The following is a 19,283-nucleotide window of genomic DNA, read 5'->3' on the forward strand; positions in this document are numbered from 1 at the left end:
TGATATCAATATCATCCCTGGGGAGGCATGGTTCGCCTTCTAACGGATGTTCTTTGGCTGCACAGAGGAGTGAAGAGGTGAGAAGTTGAACCATATGCAAAAAAATTGTTTCTGGCCATTCCCAAGTGAATGGCTCTCAGAGAACCTCATTTGCGTGAACTTCTAAACATGACGCCATCCTCTAATCTTTTTCTACTGTATCACACAAATATAATAAAACAATCAATAATACTACAACAATAACAATATTAAAATTATATTTATCATAAATTACTTACAATGACATATTAGGTAGCACTGTTGTTTTTGATATAAGAGCCAATTCAACGATAGCACTAGAAAGCTTACACAACCAGCAATCGACATTGCAGTGGACAGGGAAAGTAACTGCTGATTGACGACACCAGGGGAATTTTTCATAAGAAATTTCGAGTGTATCAAAACTAAAGATGTTAAATAATGCGACCCAGCAGAACTGCCAATAGCTGATAGAGTGGGCGTCGGCATCTGTTGTGCAGATCTAAAGCTTAGGCGACGCTTACAGCTTCCGGAATACTGCAGTATCTTCCAGGAGGAAGTTTCATCATTCTCACAGTGTCAGAAAATGTGCTTAGAAGCAGGGAGGCAGTAGTGGTTGCCGAAAATCGGCTTCACATATACTGAATTCTAAGCCACAAGGGCTTTCTGGGAAACTAAATAGCTAATGACATTCCCAAAATTGACATCCGGAAATACGCAAGTCGCTAAAAATAATCCAGTATGAAATGATCAAAATTCCACGCTCGCCAAGATCATGTACAAAGGCCCCGAAGGAAAACTATCATGCTTTTTACTCATTCGGTCGCGAAAATGCGGCCTAGCGACATGTCACAACTTACATGAAATCGAAATAGCATTAGTAACGATATAAGTAAGTACCAAGAGAGACTCTGGCACCCATCCTCTGCTGTTTGTCCGGCTGAAACTCCCATACGTCAACTACAAGTAGAAGATCCGCAATTTTAGGCACTAGATAAAGTATCAAAAGCGTTGAGGCCCGGTATGACGAATGCTTCAGCACTAAAGTTTGATAGGATTCTTACGTTAAGTTAAATATATTGATTGAATGAAACTGAACCTCTCTCTGATTAAAATGACAAGAAGGTTTATGAATGGCTTTACAATCAGCTAGTAGAAGCAAACCTAACCTAAGTTAGTTAAAAGCCATGGATAATTTTTTTTTTTTTTTGCAAAATGCAGGCCTACGGAGTGCAGTCACAAGCCTCCCACTTTTTCATATTTCCATTGGTACAATTATTTTCGAATTATTGCTCATTTGTTGAAACCGACAAGATCGAACTCATATAATCGATTTTTCAGATAAACGATTTTTCTTTATAAAATTTAAGGTTTTTAGCATACAAATTTTCTGGTTTGGAAGTTAGTTTAGATTTTTAAGTTTTTACTATAAATTAGTAGTAATAAAAAGTCACGTGTTTACTTGGAATACCATATTAGTCATTAATTCATGTATTTTGTTGTTGGAACATTTTATATTTACATTTCACAATTGACGTGATCTCTTAGGTCACGCTAAAAGTTTGATAATATTTTTCCTTAATAATTTCATATTATTACAATGCTATAGTTGGTAACCTTAAGTTAAATCTATTGCATACGTTAAATCACAAACATCATGTACATTTATAAAAAAAAATACTAAACAAACGGAAATACAAAATTATAACAACCCAATAAAAGCAGTACGATGCAAGAGATATAAAACTTCTTATACAGATGAATGTGAATAATTGGTACAAATTTGTTCTGCAGATGCTTTGTGGACTAGTGTAAATTTGCTGATATTGAAAAGATTAGGTTAAAGACAAACAACATTTTTGTACGCCAGAAGAAATTGGGGAAAACTAGTCGCATTGCAATTTAAAATGTTTTGTGAAGCTTGTAGTTTGAACTTTCTGGTCAAAAATGCGCTAATAGTTCGACCAAAATACAGTAATTGTCAATATTTGTGGCATAGAATGTAGTGGTAAACTGCATAAAAAGTTTAACTTTTGACGCAACGAAATGGTTAAAATGAAAGAATACAAATGTCTTTGTTTTTGATTAACTAAAAATAGATTATAATTGTAAAAATATATATGTATATATGTTTGTATACAGTTCCGTATATAATTCTATATTATTAGATAGACGTATGTAGACAATTTGGTTGCTGTGGTGATATAATAATAGTTTCTGCTTCTTACACATATAACTTTTACTTGCAACAGTTTATTTTCCATTAATTATTATTAATTTTTTTTTTGTTAAACATTTGTTTTTTTTTTCAAGGTTATTGCAGTACGTATTTTGCATTTTCTTCTATGCTTACATGTACTTACATTGCGGTAATATGATAAAAGTTACATTCGTATATTCCTATAACTAAGTATTGTTTGTATGTATGTGTGTCTGCAAGCATGCACACAATTTACCGAAGCCAATATGAAATCACATTTTATGTATACACATTTTGTAAAATTCTAATCAAATAATTAAAAATTAATAAAACTATCAAATTTACAGTTGTTTCCACACACTCAGAGTCGCACAATTTCTTGTAGCTCCATCATTAAGCGTTAACATCTGCTGTGGGCTAGCAAGCAGCATTAGCACCTGACGCTACGACGCGCTCTCACGCTCGTGGTCGCTTCCTTTGCACGCACGCACACACACACATAGTAATGACGACAGCTGTATATGCATTCAACTCCTCACTTATTTCTACATTTATTTAAAATATAAAAGTTGCTATTCTCACTCCACCACACTTCGAAGGCTATGTCTGATTTGGTGCTAGCTCTTGTAGTTTGTGACGGCCACATCTGTGGAGTTCACACTCATATGCGTTGCGTGCGTGTGGGTGGTGCTGTAGCCTGCGTTTGCTGCTGCTGCTGCTGTTGTTGTTGTTGTTGTTGTTGTCGCCTAGGTGCAACTGTTTCGCTGCTCTCCGTATTATTATTTTCATTACGTGTTATAACTGTGACTGGCTCATAAATCGACTGCTGCGGCAACTCATCATCGTCGTCGTCGTCATCATCATCGTATTCTTTGAAGGAACCAGCTAAATTCGGATTGAGAATGTTGTTCGAAGAATGTGCCACTGCCAGGGGGGCTGTGTTAGCAAGTGGTGCACTACTGGCTGTATTAGCACGTGTTGTTGTTGGTGCTGTTGCAGCATCTATAGCTATGGCAACATTCATCGGTGGCTGAGGGACAATCTCCTCGAGGAAGGGTGGTGCTGCAACGCTTATAGACTGTGGTCGGCGGAAAAAGCTGAAAAATAAATGGTTTCAGTATTTATTGATATATAATTAATCAAATGATGTAATGTGCTCAGACACACCTGAATAGTGGTAGCCGCCAGAAAGATCGTCTAGTTGTGATCAGTTGCTCGACAACGTGCGGTGGAATATTCGGTCTACGGTCGAAAGGATTTACACGACGTGCACTACGGGCGGGGGAGTTTTGTGACGCTAGTACTGAACATGGAAAAAGAAGAAGACAAATTTTAATTCAATTCATATTTATTATATTAGTATATTAAACGAAAAAACACAATATATATATATATTTTATAAAATCAAAAAAAAAATATATATATTAAAGTGTCTAAATATAATTTTTTTTTAGCATATTTCATAAACATTTCTTATTCTACATTATACGCGAGAGTTTTCTGTTTGAAGAATTTCCGTAAAAATTAATATTTTATTTTATTTGTTGAGTAATTACGGTTTTTTTCTTATGAAAGTTCTTTAAAAAATGTTTTACTAAACTAATATTTTTATATAAAATTTCTTCTGAGCAACTACTGTTCTATTCTCATAAAAAATCTTAAAATGTAATTTGTCCGAATATTTTCCAATGCATTGCTAACTAGTATCTTTTTCCCCATCATGACATTTACAAAAAAATTTTGTTTTAATACCCTTATACTCATCTTTACTAATATTATTAAAAAAAAAAATGATTTGATTGTTTCTTTGTTTAAATTGAATACCGAAAACACTTTCCAGGTTTGAAAAATTCTTTCAACGTTGGGAAGCCACACTCTCCAGTGAACAAAGGCTATATTAACCCAAAGTGTAAAAAAATTACCTACGATGCGAAAAACTGTAACTCTATCCCCCTTTTCAAAGTATTTACTTCATATTGAAGACTGATTCAAGGGATTATATACAGTTAAAATTAAAAAAACGATTTTTTTTATTTTATTTTCTTAGTTCTCTGATTGCCAGAAACGATTCCTTTACATATGGCTCAAGCTCAAGCAGCTCACTACCTGCGGTCTTTGACCAAGTATCCTCTGGGTAGCCAGAAAACAATCGTTTGAAGGCGAGCTAAAGTGAGAAGCCGAAACAGCCCTTCCACAGGGTTGTGCGATGGGTTTGGGACTCGCCACGTAAAAAAGACCAGCAATGAAAAACCAAAAACAGGGTATTTGTATTCTGTAACTCGATTCGAAAAAAAAATTCGAATAAAATATTCGTTAGCTTTTGAGTTGTAAAAAGCAAAAACGAAAATTCTACGTATTTATTCTGTCACAGGGTGGTACAACCTTCGCATAGTTATAAAGTAGATCCGAATTTCGAATAGAATACATTTACGAATCGAGATACAGAATAGGGCCGAAGCCTGTCCTGTCCAGTTCCTTAATTGGAAAGGTGTCGCTGCCGAGCGGGTTGACGTCCTCTTTAGAGTGAAGGCTGATTTCACCGCCATTGAAGAACTGCGATGGACGGGACAAGGACTGAGGTGAGTAGGTCTTTGTGGCATATACTACAGTGACCATATAAAGGAGCGCAAATTCGGAGTGGGATTCGTAGTGGGAGAAAGACTCCATTACCGAATACTATCATCCACCCCGGATATTTAGGGGTGATGTATAATTAACAAGCAAAATATCAAATACCACCAATAAAAATATGAGAAAACCCTTTTAGAATCGGTCACTTACCATTTTCTTCATCGGAAGTGACATCGGTGACATAGTGGCTATCGTTCGTTGGTGCACGTCTAAAGGTGCCATGCCGTGTAGTTGTAGTATTACGACCATTACGCCGACCACCAGCTGAGGCAGCGCTGCGTGCACTACTAGCGGCACTGTTGCTGCTTGTCGCATTGCCACTAGTCTGCCTGCTACCACCGACCCGCGCCGGTTGTGGGGCGGGCAGCAGAGGTGTTGTGTCGTCGTCTGTATCAGTTACACTATCCAATGAAGATTGTCGATTCGTCCTGCTTGCGCGCGGCTGGCGTTTCGTAAAAACCTTCCGTTTACAAATGGGGCAAACGCGACGATTTTCCGTTAGCCAAGGATCAATGCAGTGACTATGATAAGCTGTAAGCAAATGAAATTAAAAGTAGGGTTTTTGTTTATATATGGAGTACCAAACGGAGGTTTGAAGACTGAACTTACGATGCTTGCATGGCAGCACACGCAATTTGTCGCCCTCGGCAAATTCATCCAAACAGATGACGCAAGTGTCTTGCGAGAGATCACAATTTTTTGTGTACTTCAAGATCGGCAGTTTCTTAAGCATATTCTTTGGTAAGCGATGCCGGCGCAAACGACGTTCTTCACGCACACACTTGTAAATCATGTAGAAAATCTGTGGGAGCGAACAAAAAATTATTATTATGATTATTTTTTGTTTGATTTGTTTTGCTTTCGAAAAGTTAAATATTTGATGGAATTAATTGCGAATTTTCTCTGAAATCAGATCTGTTTAGTGACTATACGGTTTATAAAAAAAAAAAATTATTCTTTTATAACATAATAAAAATAGGGACATTACTTTTTTACGCTGATTAAATTACTATTTTTCTGTATTCTAATATAATTGCAGAAAATTTAAAATATTTAACACAAAAACAAATTTATATGTTTTAGACAACTTTCAAGAATATTATAATTTTATAAAAATTAAATCAGAAATGTTAATAAATATAATAAACCTGCATAACAAAAAAACAACAGAAACATTTAAAAAAACTAAAAATTATACTGACCCAATACATTAAATTAATTTTTTTTTTTTTTTAATTACACTACAACTTTCAGACATTATTGTTAACGATTATAAATGCTCCACTTGATCTGATATACATTCTTAAAAAAATTATAGAAAATTATTATTCTAATAAAATATTATGATAAGGACTTTCAAAAAATTGTTTCGAAAAACCAATTTAAGTTAGGTACATCGTGGATTACCATTATGAGGAAACAAAGCCCAATTAAAATCGAAAATGGTAAAATTAATTGCGTATTGATGTTGAATGGCAGCTCATCGTTTATCACCAATATCACCTCTGGTGTATAGAACGTCATCAAATTTATGCCGGTTGTGTGGCCAACAAACACTGCCGGTATATAGATGCCGCTCGCATTTTTCGCTGACATTTGCTCTGCAAATAAATATGTAAAAATATTAGGAGCATAAGATTTGCTTGAAAATTATGCCAATGAATTAAGCGTTAATAAATGCAACTCACCCAAATCATCGCCATCATTATTGAATACGATGGCGGCATCGAAACCAGCCGCCTGCGCATTGCGCACTTTCTTCTCAAAAGTACAGTTCATGCCGCCACCTCTGTAAATTTAATAAGCCGCATAATTTGGGCTTTTGTTTGAATTAATACAATTCAATTTATTACCTCTCGATTATAATGACGAATTTTGCATTGTTGGGATATTCTTTGCGTGGTGGCCCGGACACTGGACCGCAGGCATATTCATCTTTAGCTGCTGGTATGGCAAAGACTTTTATGCCATTCGCCGGTAGACTCGGACCAAATTGCGCTGGCAGATCATTATACTGTTCAATTAGCTGCGAAAAAGAGAAAAACTGAAAAATATTAATACAAACAAATTAGAAACCATGCAAACAAAAAAACTAAACATAAAATAAGAAAATGAACACACAAAAATTAAATTAAATTTATCGTTTTATAAGGGAACATGTTTTAAATTAAATATTATGGTATTTACCAAACTATTTATTCTGCGATAGACTAGCACATGTGCCGCCGCCTCCTGGGTGAACAGTGAGAGTCCGCAAAATGCGAACAATTCCAAGAGCATCCACTTTGAACGCATTCGGAGCTCCATCGTTGACTGCACTCGGTTTACAGTGTTTCGTATTTACTTTCGTTTATTTTGATTGTGGTTGTCTGTTAGTTTTCTAATCCTAGTTATTTCATAGAATGCACTGAAACCGTCAACCAGACTTCACACGATATTTTTCTTTGTTGATTTGGTTTTATTTCCAAACTTTAGGTTTTGTACTTAAAGCGGATCGTATATTCGTTTCAGAAAGCGTTGATGTTGTTGTCGCTGCTGTCCCGCAAAATGATTTGCATGTCTCATTGGTAATGCGAATCGTTCTGTATGTCGCGACGAGTCTGAATAATACGACAAAAATGTTATTTACAACAACAAATACAAGTATGCTATTATTATTTTAGCAATAATTTCATTAACATTATTACTATTATTATTAACGGAGATTGCCTTTAGGCGGGGCAAATAGTTAAACATGCCTGAAGACTTGAAGAATTGATCAGTGTCAAAAATATTTTTGCTAACTATATAGCCCTTATCTACGGCGTGGATCTCTAGTCTTTGCAGCGCTAAGTGAAAGGGAAGTACCAAATAAGATGACCACAGCGTGGAATTCTGGAATTTTAGAAATTAAATCCGCTTAATGAATGACGAGTTTACTTTTAATATGAAATGAAAGAAACTAAAAAAAAAAGAAAGAACTAATTTCAAAAATTTATATTTTTTTAAATTTTTTCAAATAAATAACCCTAACCGATCTAACACCAGGATGTGGTTCGCAAAGAACTCCTTTCTGCCTTAAAATATTGCGATGGCGTGCTTGTGATAGTTGTTACAAAGTATAATATTTTTATTCACCTAACGGTAGTTTGTATCACCTAAAACTAATATACATAGATATAAAGCAGGATGAAGAGAGTCCGCCCCTTCCAATTGAGATATCGTAATGACAATTGATACACGTGTTCCTTGGTCAAAAAATATAGGAAGAGTTTGTAGATGGTCGTAACCGGACCACAGCCACCCAAAAAAACACACCATTAAACGATAACCTGTAAAGTGCCATAACTAAACACTAATTTAAGATCCGTTCCCACGACAGTCGGGTCTACGAAAACCGGAACGGACCCGGAATTTTATCCGGCCAAGGACTGTCAACTCGGCAGAATTCTGCCGTTACAACAACAACAACAACTAATTTAAGATAAATAACTGTAATTTGGTATCGCAGTAGCAAAGTGCACCATTGGGCAAAAATTAAAAAAAATTGCGTGGCCACACCCTCTAAATGGTTTAAGCACCCTTGCCAACATTGTAAGAATGGATGAAATCGGATGATAACCTGCCCACTCCCCACACTTCTGTTAAAAACTACTAAAAGCGCCATAAATCAATAAAGAAATTCGTTATAAATTTTACATCCGAGATCATAAGAGAGGGTTCTATAAGAGTCGCTGTCAAAATTTGACAAGGGGAGTTGCATCGCCAACATTTAAGCAAAAAGCTATATCTCGGGACCATCTCACATTCTATATTATATTCTATAATGCGAAAATGGGCGAAATCACGTCTACTGCTCAAATAATATAATTTTAAATTCCATCCGATTCTTTCATTTTCCAGTAATCAAATTAAGGGCCAATGCATATATCGAGCTAAAAGTTTGTCCGAATACTGCCCTTGAAGTATGCCAGTCATTGACCAAAAATTATCTACATCGGACCAAAACTATTCAAGCCCCCAGGTACCCGAATATACAGTTTGTTTCATTACTGTAAAGACATTAAGGGAATTCTCTTGCTGTTGCAAAATTGCACTATGGTAGGTAGTAAGCGGAATGCAATTTTCCTTTTTATTAACATTAACATTGTTTTAAGATGCTTGGAAACGTAGCTAAGCACACTACATTCATCAAATTCAGTATTACTGGTGAAGAAACGTCGGTTTATTTGTATTGTTATTATTATTTTTTGTATATGACATCGAAACTGTCGAGCGAATGGTGCTTCAAAAATGAGCCGAAACTGTACAAACAAAATTCGCTGACGGCACGGAAGTCCATACCAGCCGAGGCTTTTATTTCGTCAGGAGCCCAGTTTTATGGCGATGAGAAGGATTTATATTAAGTTTGTGACAAAAAGTCAGTTCGTCAAAATTATACTATTATTGTGTGGCAGCCAATATTTCATTAAAATAGTTGAAGAGGAAATATTAAAGACCTTTCTTGCATTTACTTATAAAGACTTCAGACTTTCGGTCAGTTTTATGCATTTTAATTACAAATAACCAAGAAGTTCAAGAATATATTTTTCAGTATGAGTACAGGTTTCAATGTCGCGTTTGTACTTTTATTAATATTTTTATATTAAATTGTATATAATGCTATTTATTATGACTGATATGGAATTCCTTTATATGTGTCCACAAATTACACTTTGATGACAATGACCCTCTTGAAAATAATGTACCTTATCACAAATTCACAATCAAATATACATGCATATATATGTAGGTGTGTTGGAGCTTATTACATTGGAGTTATCAGACTAAGTATGGTTTGGGACAAAATTTGATATATTACATTTTTATATTATATCACTATTAAAATAGGTACAAGGTTTTCAAAGGGGCTCCTGGCCATAAAACATTGCAGTCGTCCCTCCAGTTCAGCTGGTTCAAAAAGGTGGCACAGCAATCGAGTATTAGTGCACTCATGATAAACCACCGTATATCTTTGAATATTGTGATACTCTGGTTATGATCGTGTACATTTTAAGAATAACAAACTAATACTAAGCGCTCTACAGAAGCACCCTCTATAAATTGCATTATTATTCATGTAATTTGTTATCTATCTAGAGCTGACGCGATTACAAATGCAGTTATTGAACGACTGAAGGCAACGAGCCAATCATTATTTTGCTGAGTCGACGAAATTCAAAAATTACTTTAACTATTTAGATTTTATAGCACATAAATTTATGTTTTTATGGTCTTTCGACTCATCAGTTGTTGTCATCGTCCAAGCCTCTGCACCATATAGCAAGACGGGAATTATGAACGACTTATAGAGTTTGGCTTTTGTTCGTCTAGAGAGGACTTTTCAATTGCCTACTCAGACGAAGCTGATTAGCTTAGCCAAGAGTACTTGGCAAATTTATTTTAGTGTTGATTTATTTTAAATTTGTGCAAATATAATTGATTTTAATATAATTAAAGACTGGATACTAAAACTGAGGCTTTGCAATGCGACCTATGTCACAAAGGTTCAGCATCCTGGTGCAGGTTCCAGGAGTCTGCTGAGCGATGTGATCCCTGTCCACATAGATGGAGGCTACGGCCTTGAGCTTGCTTCTGCAAATTGCTGAGCAATCCAAAATCAAGTGTTCTGGAATTTTCTGTTTCATGTCGCAAAACACTCCTCCACTAAAAACGATTTAACCTCATACTTTGAGATCACTTTTTGGTGCCGCTTGACTATCGCTAGCGAATTTATGAGTGGACTACTTTTTTATACTTATCAACTATTCCGATATACATATGCTCTCAACGACTTAACGCTCGCCATTATAATACCACCTGTAAAGTGAACTCCGTCATATCAAAAGAAAGTCCTACGTACAATGTCCCTCCAAACTTACTCATATAAACTATCTTCCCTCGAAGAGAACTAATATTTCAACATCACTACTTTAATCCAAGCAATGGTGCACTGTGCTTCATTGGATTATCGTATCATTTCTAATGGCAATCAATACCGTCCATAATAACCACTTCATTTGATATGCGAAAACGACATAAGAGTTCGTGTTCCCCATTTTGAAGAGGTTTTTACTACTCAATACAACAACACCACATTCCTTAAATTATCTTCTATACCTATACGTAACACCAATAAAGGGCTTGTCATAAATATACGAAAACGTACATTGTGACAAAAAGTACCCGGAAATTTTAAATAAAACGCAAAATATTTAATTATACACCAGATGTAATACACCTAATGCCAACGATTTTTCCGGTCCTCGAGACACTTTTCCTAAGCACTATTTGGGATGGCCTTTAGCTCCTTCAACGAATTTCGTAGTATCTCTTCGATCGACTAAAAACGGGTTTCGAGGAACAAGAAAAAATCACACGAATCGATGGTATTGTTTGCGATTTGGTTTTAATTTCGGTCCTAATCGTACTCTTTTTGAAAGAAATTCAACTATATCGGGACGAATCGAACTAGAACCAAAATCATTCGAACGGGCTTGCGAAGATGTCGAGCTTTCTTGCCATCTCTCTTACAATTGCTTCCGATTTTCGAGCACCATATCCTTCACCTTTCTCATATTTTCACCAGTTGAAGTTCGTCCACAACGAGGCTTGTCTTTTATGATCTCTCGACCGTCTTTCAACCTTTTTTTGTACTGCTCGTAGGCTTGTATTTTTGATAAAACTGAACCACCGTATTTTCGATATTCGCAACGGTTTCGCACACGACATTTGGTTACAAATACAAAATTTGAGACAAATTCTTTCTTCGATACTTTTATCCATTGTAAAAATCGCAACGCACTACTGTGGGGTACCGACTTAAGCAGCTGCTGTAAACAAACTGGATGACAGATCGCGTCCTACTTAGCAAAATACATTTGTTTTAAATATCATTTACCCGAGGAATTTAAATTACAATTTTCGGAAACCTCTTAATGTATGAAATGGTTTATGTAAACAACTAATATTGAAATTCAAGCGATTGCCTGATAGACGTCTCAATAAGTTAAATAAGTTTTAGAACTTAAATTTAATCTCTCACTACATATTTATCATACAAATACACACACATATATATAAAATATAGCTATATGCTGTAGAGCATTAGAAAATACAGCTGATAACAAAATTTACTGATTTTCTCGATTCCTTTCATTTTATTTTGCACTAACATTTGTGCGGAAATGAAAAAATTTAGCTCATAGCTTTGTACACACATGAAACTAAAAATGACGATTCAACTACTCGTAAATTCATAAATGAGGATCGTAAATTGTGGGGCTTTTGTGGACAAATCGGTTTGTTTATTCGACGCAATGAATCATGAATATTTGTTATGGTGTGCCTACCAAGCTGCTGTTCTAAACACATATTCACACAAAGTTACAATTTATGATTGCAGAACTGAAAGTCGGTTACTATCGATATTAGAGTTAAGCGCAATGAATATACGGCTAGGAACTCAATGATTAGAGGCAAATAATATCGGACGAGAGTATACGAAAATTATTAAAGATATTTCGACAGATAAGATATAGCTAGCGAGCATATTTCTGAACTGTACAAGCTCCATCTAAAATCAATTGACCTTCGGAAATGGGGAGGCGACTAAAAACTACCAGAATAAAACATATAAGAATAAGAAACTACGCCCTAGTGTCTTAAATGTGTAAACACCAATAATATAGTAAATACAAGTGCACAAGTGCACAAAATTAAGTATGAACACCATTTATTGTCATTTTTACAGAATGATAGAATATGTATAAAAAAAATTACCAGAGTGATAACGGAAGAAGAGAAAGAGCTAGTGAACTATAGTCCCATAACTGTCGGTTAAATAATCGAGCTAGGCCAATATAGCAGTTCTCTAGAGAGTGGTTATGATGAGTGAGTTTGAATGTGATGGAAAATTTGTGGCAGTAGGTTGCGATCCTGTACTTAGTCATAATCGCATCAAAACGATTTAAGTGAAATTCCCTATGCTAGTTGCAGAAATTTTCTAAACATAGAACCCCTTGACTAACTCTGCTAAATTTCTAGGATTATTCTCGACTGATGTTGACCGAATGTGAAGGAATTATAAAAAGTGGTTTTCATACTGACAAATACGGCAGAATAACTTAAAATTATTTTGGGATAGTTTTCTGCTGCTACAAAAATATCAATCTACGAATTTAGTGCAGACCTAATATTTAAACAAAACTTTAGCAATAATAACGGCGGATCCAAGTAGAAGTACTTTTTTCAATAGCCGTTTTTGACAGACAACGCGTGAGTTTTGTCCGCTTCGCTCGACTTATGGTCAACATAATCGGCCTATTAAGTGTACTATTCGCAACACCATCAACCATCTTGAGACCAATTCTTGTTGGATAATATTCGACTGAATAGACCACGTTCAGCACGCAGTTAAAAAAATATAGCAGCTGTAGCTGAGAGAGTAAACGAAAACCGTGGAGAGTCGATTCTTCACCGTTCGCAGCAACTCGATCTGACGAATGGAACGACTTGGCGTATTTTACGACGAGATCGTAAATGAAAGCGTACAAAATACAGCTTCTGCAATAACTGAAGCCGCTCGACCTTCCCAAGCGACATCTCTTCTCTCTATGGGCTCTTGAAAAGTTCCAAGAAGATCTGACGTTTTGAAGCCATATTTTTTTCAGCGATAAGGACTATTTCTGGTCCAAATGGTGTGTAAACAAGCAAATAGGCACATTTGCGACGAAGAGCAACCTGAAGAGATAACAATACGCCCGTTCCCACGACAGTCGGGTCTACGAAAACCGGAACGGACCCGAATTTTTATCCGGGCAAGGACTGTCAACTCGGCAGAATTTCTGCCGTTACAACAACAAGATAACAATAAATATATTTACATATATTTTACATATATTTTGCAGTGGATACAACTGCATTATATTTGAATGTTTTCAGCCAAAACGCCTACATTGGGTACTCAGTATCGATCAATGGTCACTATCATTTGGAAATACTCAAATGTAAAAGTTAATTATTGTAGTGAAGTTTGTAAGTCTTGAAAAGGTTTTAATTTCTCTCCTTTATAAGAATTTACTTATGTATCTTTTTAGTATATACTTGTATGTATGTGGACACCGCCGTCACTGTGAGTAATGCAGTCAAGCAATGCAAATAAAATTAAATTAGAATCTGTTGCGTGATTACAAAGAAATTTATAAACACATACATACATATATTTTTGTATATATGCCACCACTGCATCTTTCCAACGAATATTTTCATTTAGCGTGGCGTTGCGCCTATGAATAAAACGAAAAATTCTATTGCATATCAATTAAAACCGAATTAGTGAATAAAATTCAGTGATATGCAAATAAAAAACCAATTAAACATGGGGCAGAAACATTATGGTGGTCTTGTCAAGGCGTTGGTCATTTATTTTGGATAAAGAACACAATGGCCGTCTTTGCTGAAGATATTGTTAACAACAAGCTAACGAGCCGAAACATATGTAGATCGAGGTTAGTTTCTGAATAGTTCAAGGATACAAATATGACCTGTATGCAATGGCCGAGATCCCAACCCGATTGAGAACTAGTGAATAGGAAAACTTGTGAAAACCCACAATACGGATATACAGAATATTAAAAACATGTGGACGGCAAAAATGATAACTTGAATTTTTTTTTATAAGGAAGAAATATTTTACACATATTAATGCTATTTTATATTTTGGAAAAACGGAATGAAAGATTTCCGACATATTTAAGTTTAATAAAACAAGAAAAAATTATTTTAACTGCAACTTTTTCAAAGTTATTAAGTAAAAACTGTTTACACGTACTATTTTGTCCATAAGTGTACATACATAGTATGTTTATACATTTTTTTCGAACTATTCAGACAAAATTGGGAATTTTTTAACACATGCTTATTGATTGATAATTTGCTTATCAGATAACATTGGGTTATAGGGTGGTACACTATTTTTTTTCATAACTATTTTTACAATGGCACTAAACTCATATTTATTTGTTTGGCACGATTACGATTACTTTGGAGGTAAAAAACACGAATTTCGGAAAAAGATGTAAATTGTGAATTTGTTTAAATTTTTACAGTATAATGAAATGAATTTAAAATGAAAAATGTGCATAAACTGTGTTAAATGTAGTTAAATAGCAAGTTGGAATATTTGAATTTTGGGAATTTGTGAACTTTAAAGTCGAATATCTCGTAAACTAAGCGTTGAGTACCTATAACTCTGTATATTTTTTAATCAGGAGGAAATCTGAATTGTTGCATTTATTTATGCAATTAAATTTCTGCATAAAATTGATAAAGCCGCATAGAAAATGCCCATAACTACAATACAATACAAACAATAGATCCGTATATAAATATACATATATACAAATCGATTAATTCAAATAGGTGACAGCATAACTTAATTTTCTTTGTGTGTATTTTACCGAATCGTTTGTCACATTGACAACACGCTAAATTAGAAATGCAAACTACACATACATACATATACCCGAATAATACATTTAAATACTCAAAAGATATAGACGAGCAGTTGAGATCAGCACAATATTATGTCAATTTTACACACAGGTGGTTGGCACGATGGGTTATGTGAGAATGTGGTAGCAATAGCTCATAGCTTTGTTGTGAAATAATACAAAAACATTCTTATTTGAAAAAAATCAGCGTATTCAGCGTTGTTGCATTTAAAAGGAGCAACATTTTAAGGCCAGGGAGAACTTGAACTTAAAACTACACAATTAAAAGCGAAGCCCTTGTACTTGATATTACATGGATGTTGCATGCTAGTTCAATAGCACGTCGCAAAAACGGGTCATTTCATAATTGTCGAAGCAAATCAGCCATTAGCAGACGTGGTGCTCATTGTGGTCATATTTTTAACGATTGTTCTCTAAACTAAGAAAAACTTTTACTTACAATTTTCAGATTATTAACTATTATTTTTCGAACTTGAAAAATCTTTTAAAACTTTATATTTGTGCTAACTTCATTCTACGGTAGAAAGCTAATCCAAATCACAAAGCAAATTTTCGTACGTGCTTGTTAATGCCACTTTTAATGCGTCGTACGTTTTGCGAAGAATCACAAAATATAGTAGAAACATGTTAAAAAATTATGTTGCTAAATAATATTATGCAAGATTCATGAATGTAAACGATTTGCAATGTAACATTTTGTACTGCATGTTTTTGTTTATTTCTTTACTTCATCACTTATTTAATAATTGTATACCGTGTATGCACAAACTTACAAAAACAATATCAAATGTTTTATTTTCCACTATGTCTCTAAAAGAATCAGTTTTATTTCCTTATCAGCTGCTTTACCTGTCCTTTTGTTCTATGACATTTTTAAATTTTAAGGCTTTTTGTTTTGTTCACTTTTTGCCCACCTTCGGTTCCAAAAACGCCTTGCTGCCAATTTTGGGTTTCTTTAGCTTTTAGCAAATATTTCGTTGTTCTCACTTCACTCACTTTTCTTTATTATTATTTTTTAATTGTTGATTTTCTCGTGTCTTTACAAACACTTCAAACTATTGCTTTTTCGCTTTTATTCGATTATCCACCGCATAATCGCAGACTACTCATATGTTTTCGTCTCTTTTATTATTATATTTCTGGGTTTTTGTTTTTGACTTTTCTCTTTATTCTCTACTTTACGAATGTCTCCTTTGATGTAGCCTTGTTGTGTGAGCCCATTCGCAGGCGATAAAGATATATATATGGGCCATATATATATGTCTGCCTTCTCTAATTCACGTGAATTTGTTCTTTTAATTTTAATTTACTTTAAAAAAATTAAAGTTTTCACTTTTGCGGCCATTTCTATATCAAGCAGGCTGCATTTTTTTTAGCACCGCCTTTTTTAGCACAATTAGAATACAGTTGCTAAGATTTTTTAAGAATCTTTCGTTCCGTATGAAAAAATGGATAACTTTATGCTTCTTCTCATTCGATTGACTGTTCGAGATTTCTATGGCTCATTCACAATAAATATGTAAAATGCAGATATGTTACACAAACTTGAAATACTTTTTGTATTATTTAAAAACGAATGAATTCGTTGTTATATAATAACCATATATATATATATATTTATATTTACCATGAATATTATTTTTTCATATTGAACAACGCCATGTTTTAAGTTAGAATTTCAATTTGGTTAAAAATCTATTTTATTTCGCATTGTTTACTGATTAACACTGCGTAAAACAACTAATTAGGTTAACAGCTAATATGTTGCACAATCTTAAATATACAATTTTACGGCATGCTTTATCAGACCACGATCGTTGGACACTTCAATCACTTTGTTGGCTTGATGCTCAAGTACATCTTGTTTTGAATGGTTTGTTTAACAGGATTGATCTTCTTTAGGATTTGGGTCATTGTTTCCACAAGACGATCGCTAGAGACTCCAGTCTTTTTATTTTTGAACTTCGTCAAGAGCTCTGTCGGCGTCATAGGTTTGCGCATTAAATAACGACGAACAGCTTCTTCAGTTATACCGTAATCACTGAAAATATACAATAAAATTAAGATATTACTCTATAAAAATTAAAAATTTCCTATTAGAGCACTTACTCTTTATTGTTAGCATTTACTACACCGGCGAATGTTGATGGCACTATGGGTGTAGTATCTGTTTTGGTACGCTTCGCAGGTGTGCTTACAGGGCTGTTGCTGTTCTCCGAAGCTGTAAGATCACTAGGCATGCTATTGTTGACTTTCCGTTTAGTTGCGCTATTAGGCGATGATCCAGTTGGTGTTGCAGAACGTGAATTATTGTTAACTGTATTCTTGATATTTGGCGTCTCTTTTGCCTTTTTCTTACTACTGCTACTTTCATCTTCAGAATCGCTACTATCTGAACTAAAATCACTGGATGATTCTGAAAAACAATAATATTTTAGTTGGCGATTTGCCACTATCTACTTTTATATTTATTATAATTATCTTAATGTACCTTTCTTTTCGTCTTTTGAGACTTTTTTAGTTTTCTTTTTTTCTTTGCTACCTCCTTCTTCTTTAGTTTTATCCTTTTCCTTATCAGATTCATCCGATTTCTTCTCCTCCTCTTCGTCTTCTTCATCAGATGTTAGCAATTTGCGCAGGGCATCCTCTTCAGCTACTGATTTCATATCCTTGTCCAATTTAGACTCTGGATCTGGCTCACTGTAAATACGAAAAATTATGTTCGTACTCGTTTCAAAAAAGGTTTATAAACAAAAATTGAGCGTACTCTTCGCTAGACTCCGTATCGTAGTCCATTTCTCGTCCTTCCTCATCACCATCATCCGATTCCTCAAAGGCTTCGTCATCTACGTCACGTTTTTTCTTTGGCTTCTTCGGCAGACCCTTTTTCCCCTTTTTCTTGCCACCGTCCTCATCGCTGTCTTCTTCTTTCTTCTTCTTCTCTTCATCTTCATCCGAGTCAGACTCTTCATCAGAATCAATCCATTCATCCATTTCACTGATCTTTAGTTCTTTCGGTTTCTTGGCTGCTCCTTTAATTTTCACTTCCTCTGGGTCCTGTTCTTCTTCCTCGTCGCCCTTCAAACGCTTACGCAACATAAGCGAAAAATAATTCATAACTTTCTTTCTTCGTCCGAATTCCTGTTCTGCTTCTTCAGCGGATAGAGATTTATAACGCTGTATCGGTTGAAAATTATACCACTCGTTCAATGGATATGCTTCTATTGCACCATCTGGAGCATGAGTGAATACATAGAATGCAGCATTTTCACTGACACCACCCTCACGAATCCCTTTAAATTTTTTACCACTTTTGCCACCGACTTTTAAAATCCAAGGTTGCGCTTCGGGTCTATATTTCTTGGCAATTATGCCGAACTTTTTTCGTCGTACTTCTTCGCGAAGATCACGATTATATTCGGATCCTGCTCCAAATTTTGGAGTATCTTCCTCCATACCACGAAATTCTTTCATATTATTTTCACGTTCCATTTTAACTCCCCGCCATTGCGCAAAGTCGACATTCAATGTGGCATTAAAACGCATAACATGATGCTTCTTTCGCAAATTTTTAGGCACACGAATATTGAATTCCTGTATGTTACTTGGAGGGGCAGGTGTCGACGTGGATGCTGTTGCACTGCTGGCATTGGAGCCGCTTGACTGAAAAGAGATCAGAGTATTTTCATTTAAATATTTGAGATTATATTATTACTTTACTTACTCCAGGTTTAGCAATAGACGCCATAATTAAAATGGCTATATAAAACGAAAATTTTTGGCTTTTATTGCAAAATAATTCGAAATGCAAATGATTTGTACAGCACGATGAAGCAATAAAGAATGCAAAATAATGAAATATGCAAAGCCGAAGTAAACAATGTTAAAGTGTTGTCAAGTGT

General features: G+C 34.9%; 2 protein-coding genes across 8 annotated transcripts; both read right to left on the minus strand.

Annotated features, from left to right (window-relative positions):
* Positions 1-1,504: 1,504 nt before the first annotated feature.
* LOC108968675 (E3 ubiquitin-protein ligase RNF13) lies at positions 1,505-16,849 on the minus strand. 7 transcript variants are annotated; one of them, XM_018932887.1, is made up of 9 exons: positions 16,296-16,849; positions 7,037-7,449; positions 6,703-6,875; positions 6,538-6,638; positions 6,257-6,450; positions 5,459-5,651; positions 5,000-5,380; positions 3,386-3,521; positions 1,505-3,315 (listed from the first exon to the last, which is right to left on the minus strand). In XM_018932887.1, exons 2-9 carry the CDS (start codon positions 7,154-7,156, stop codon positions 2,880-2,882), a joined length of 1,734 nt encoding a protein of 577 aa, XP_018788432.1. In that variant the 5' UTR covers positions 7,157-7,449; positions 16,296-16,849; the 3' UTR covers positions 1,505-2,879. The 7 variants fall into 7 exon arrangements, with proteins under 7 accessions (XP_018788432.1, XP_018788382.1, XP_018788400.1 ...); XM_018932837.1 differs by having other exon boundaries at positions 6,703-6,893; XM_018932855.1 differs by having other exon boundaries at positions 6,703-6,893; positions 16,231-16,849.
* Positions 16,850-17,044: 195 nt separating this feature from the next.
* On the minus strand, positions 17,045-19,227 carry LOC108968410 (general transcription factor IIF subunit 1). The gene is made up of 5 exons (XM_018932448.1): positions 19,106-19,227; positions 18,149-19,044; positions 17,873-18,081; positions 17,491-17,797; positions 17,045-17,422 (listed from the first exon to the last, which is right to left on the minus strand). The coding sequence occupies exons 1-5, from the start codon at positions 19,127-19,129 to the stop codon at positions 17,212-17,214; spliced, it is 1,647 nt and encodes a 548-aa protein (XP_018787993.1). The 5' UTR covers positions 19,130-19,227; the 3' UTR covers positions 17,045-17,211.
* Positions 19,228-19,283: the final 56 nt, after the last annotated feature.

This window comes from Bactrocera latifrons, unplaced genomic scaffold (assembly GCF_001853355.1).
Source record: "Bactrocera latifrons isolate USDA-ARS-PBARC rearing strain unplaced genomic scaffold, ASM185335v1 scaffold_103, whole genome shotgun sequence".
NCBI lineage: Eukaryota > Metazoa > Arthropoda > Insecta > Diptera > Tephritidae > Bactrocera > Bactrocera latifrons.

Bases quoted from the DNA above. Each gene is read 5' to 3' on its own strand.
- LOC108968675 (XM_018932837.1), bottom strand. From the start codon at position 7,156: ATGGAGCTCCGAATGCGTTCAAAGTGGATGCTCTTGGAATTGTTCGCA. The intron at 5,652-6,256 runs GTAATCCACGAT...TCGCTCCCACAG, and splicing joins GGCTTTGTTTCCTCATAATG to ATTTTCTACATGATTTACAA. The intron at 5,381-5,458 runs GTAAGTTCAGTC...ATTTGCTTACAG, and splicing joins TGTGCTGCCATGCAAGCATC to CTTATCATAGTCACTGCATT.
- LOC108968410 (XM_018932448.1), bottom strand. From the start codon at position 19,129: ATGGCGTCTATTGCTAAACCTGGA. The intron at 18,082-18,148 runs GTACGCTCAATT...TCGTATTTACAG, and splicing joins GATACGGAGTCTAGCGAAGA to TGAGCCAGATCCAGAGTCTA. The intron at 17,423-17,490 runs GTAAGTGCTCTA...GTATATTTTCAG, and splicing joins GTAAATGCTAACAATAAAGA to TGATTACGGTATAACTGAAG.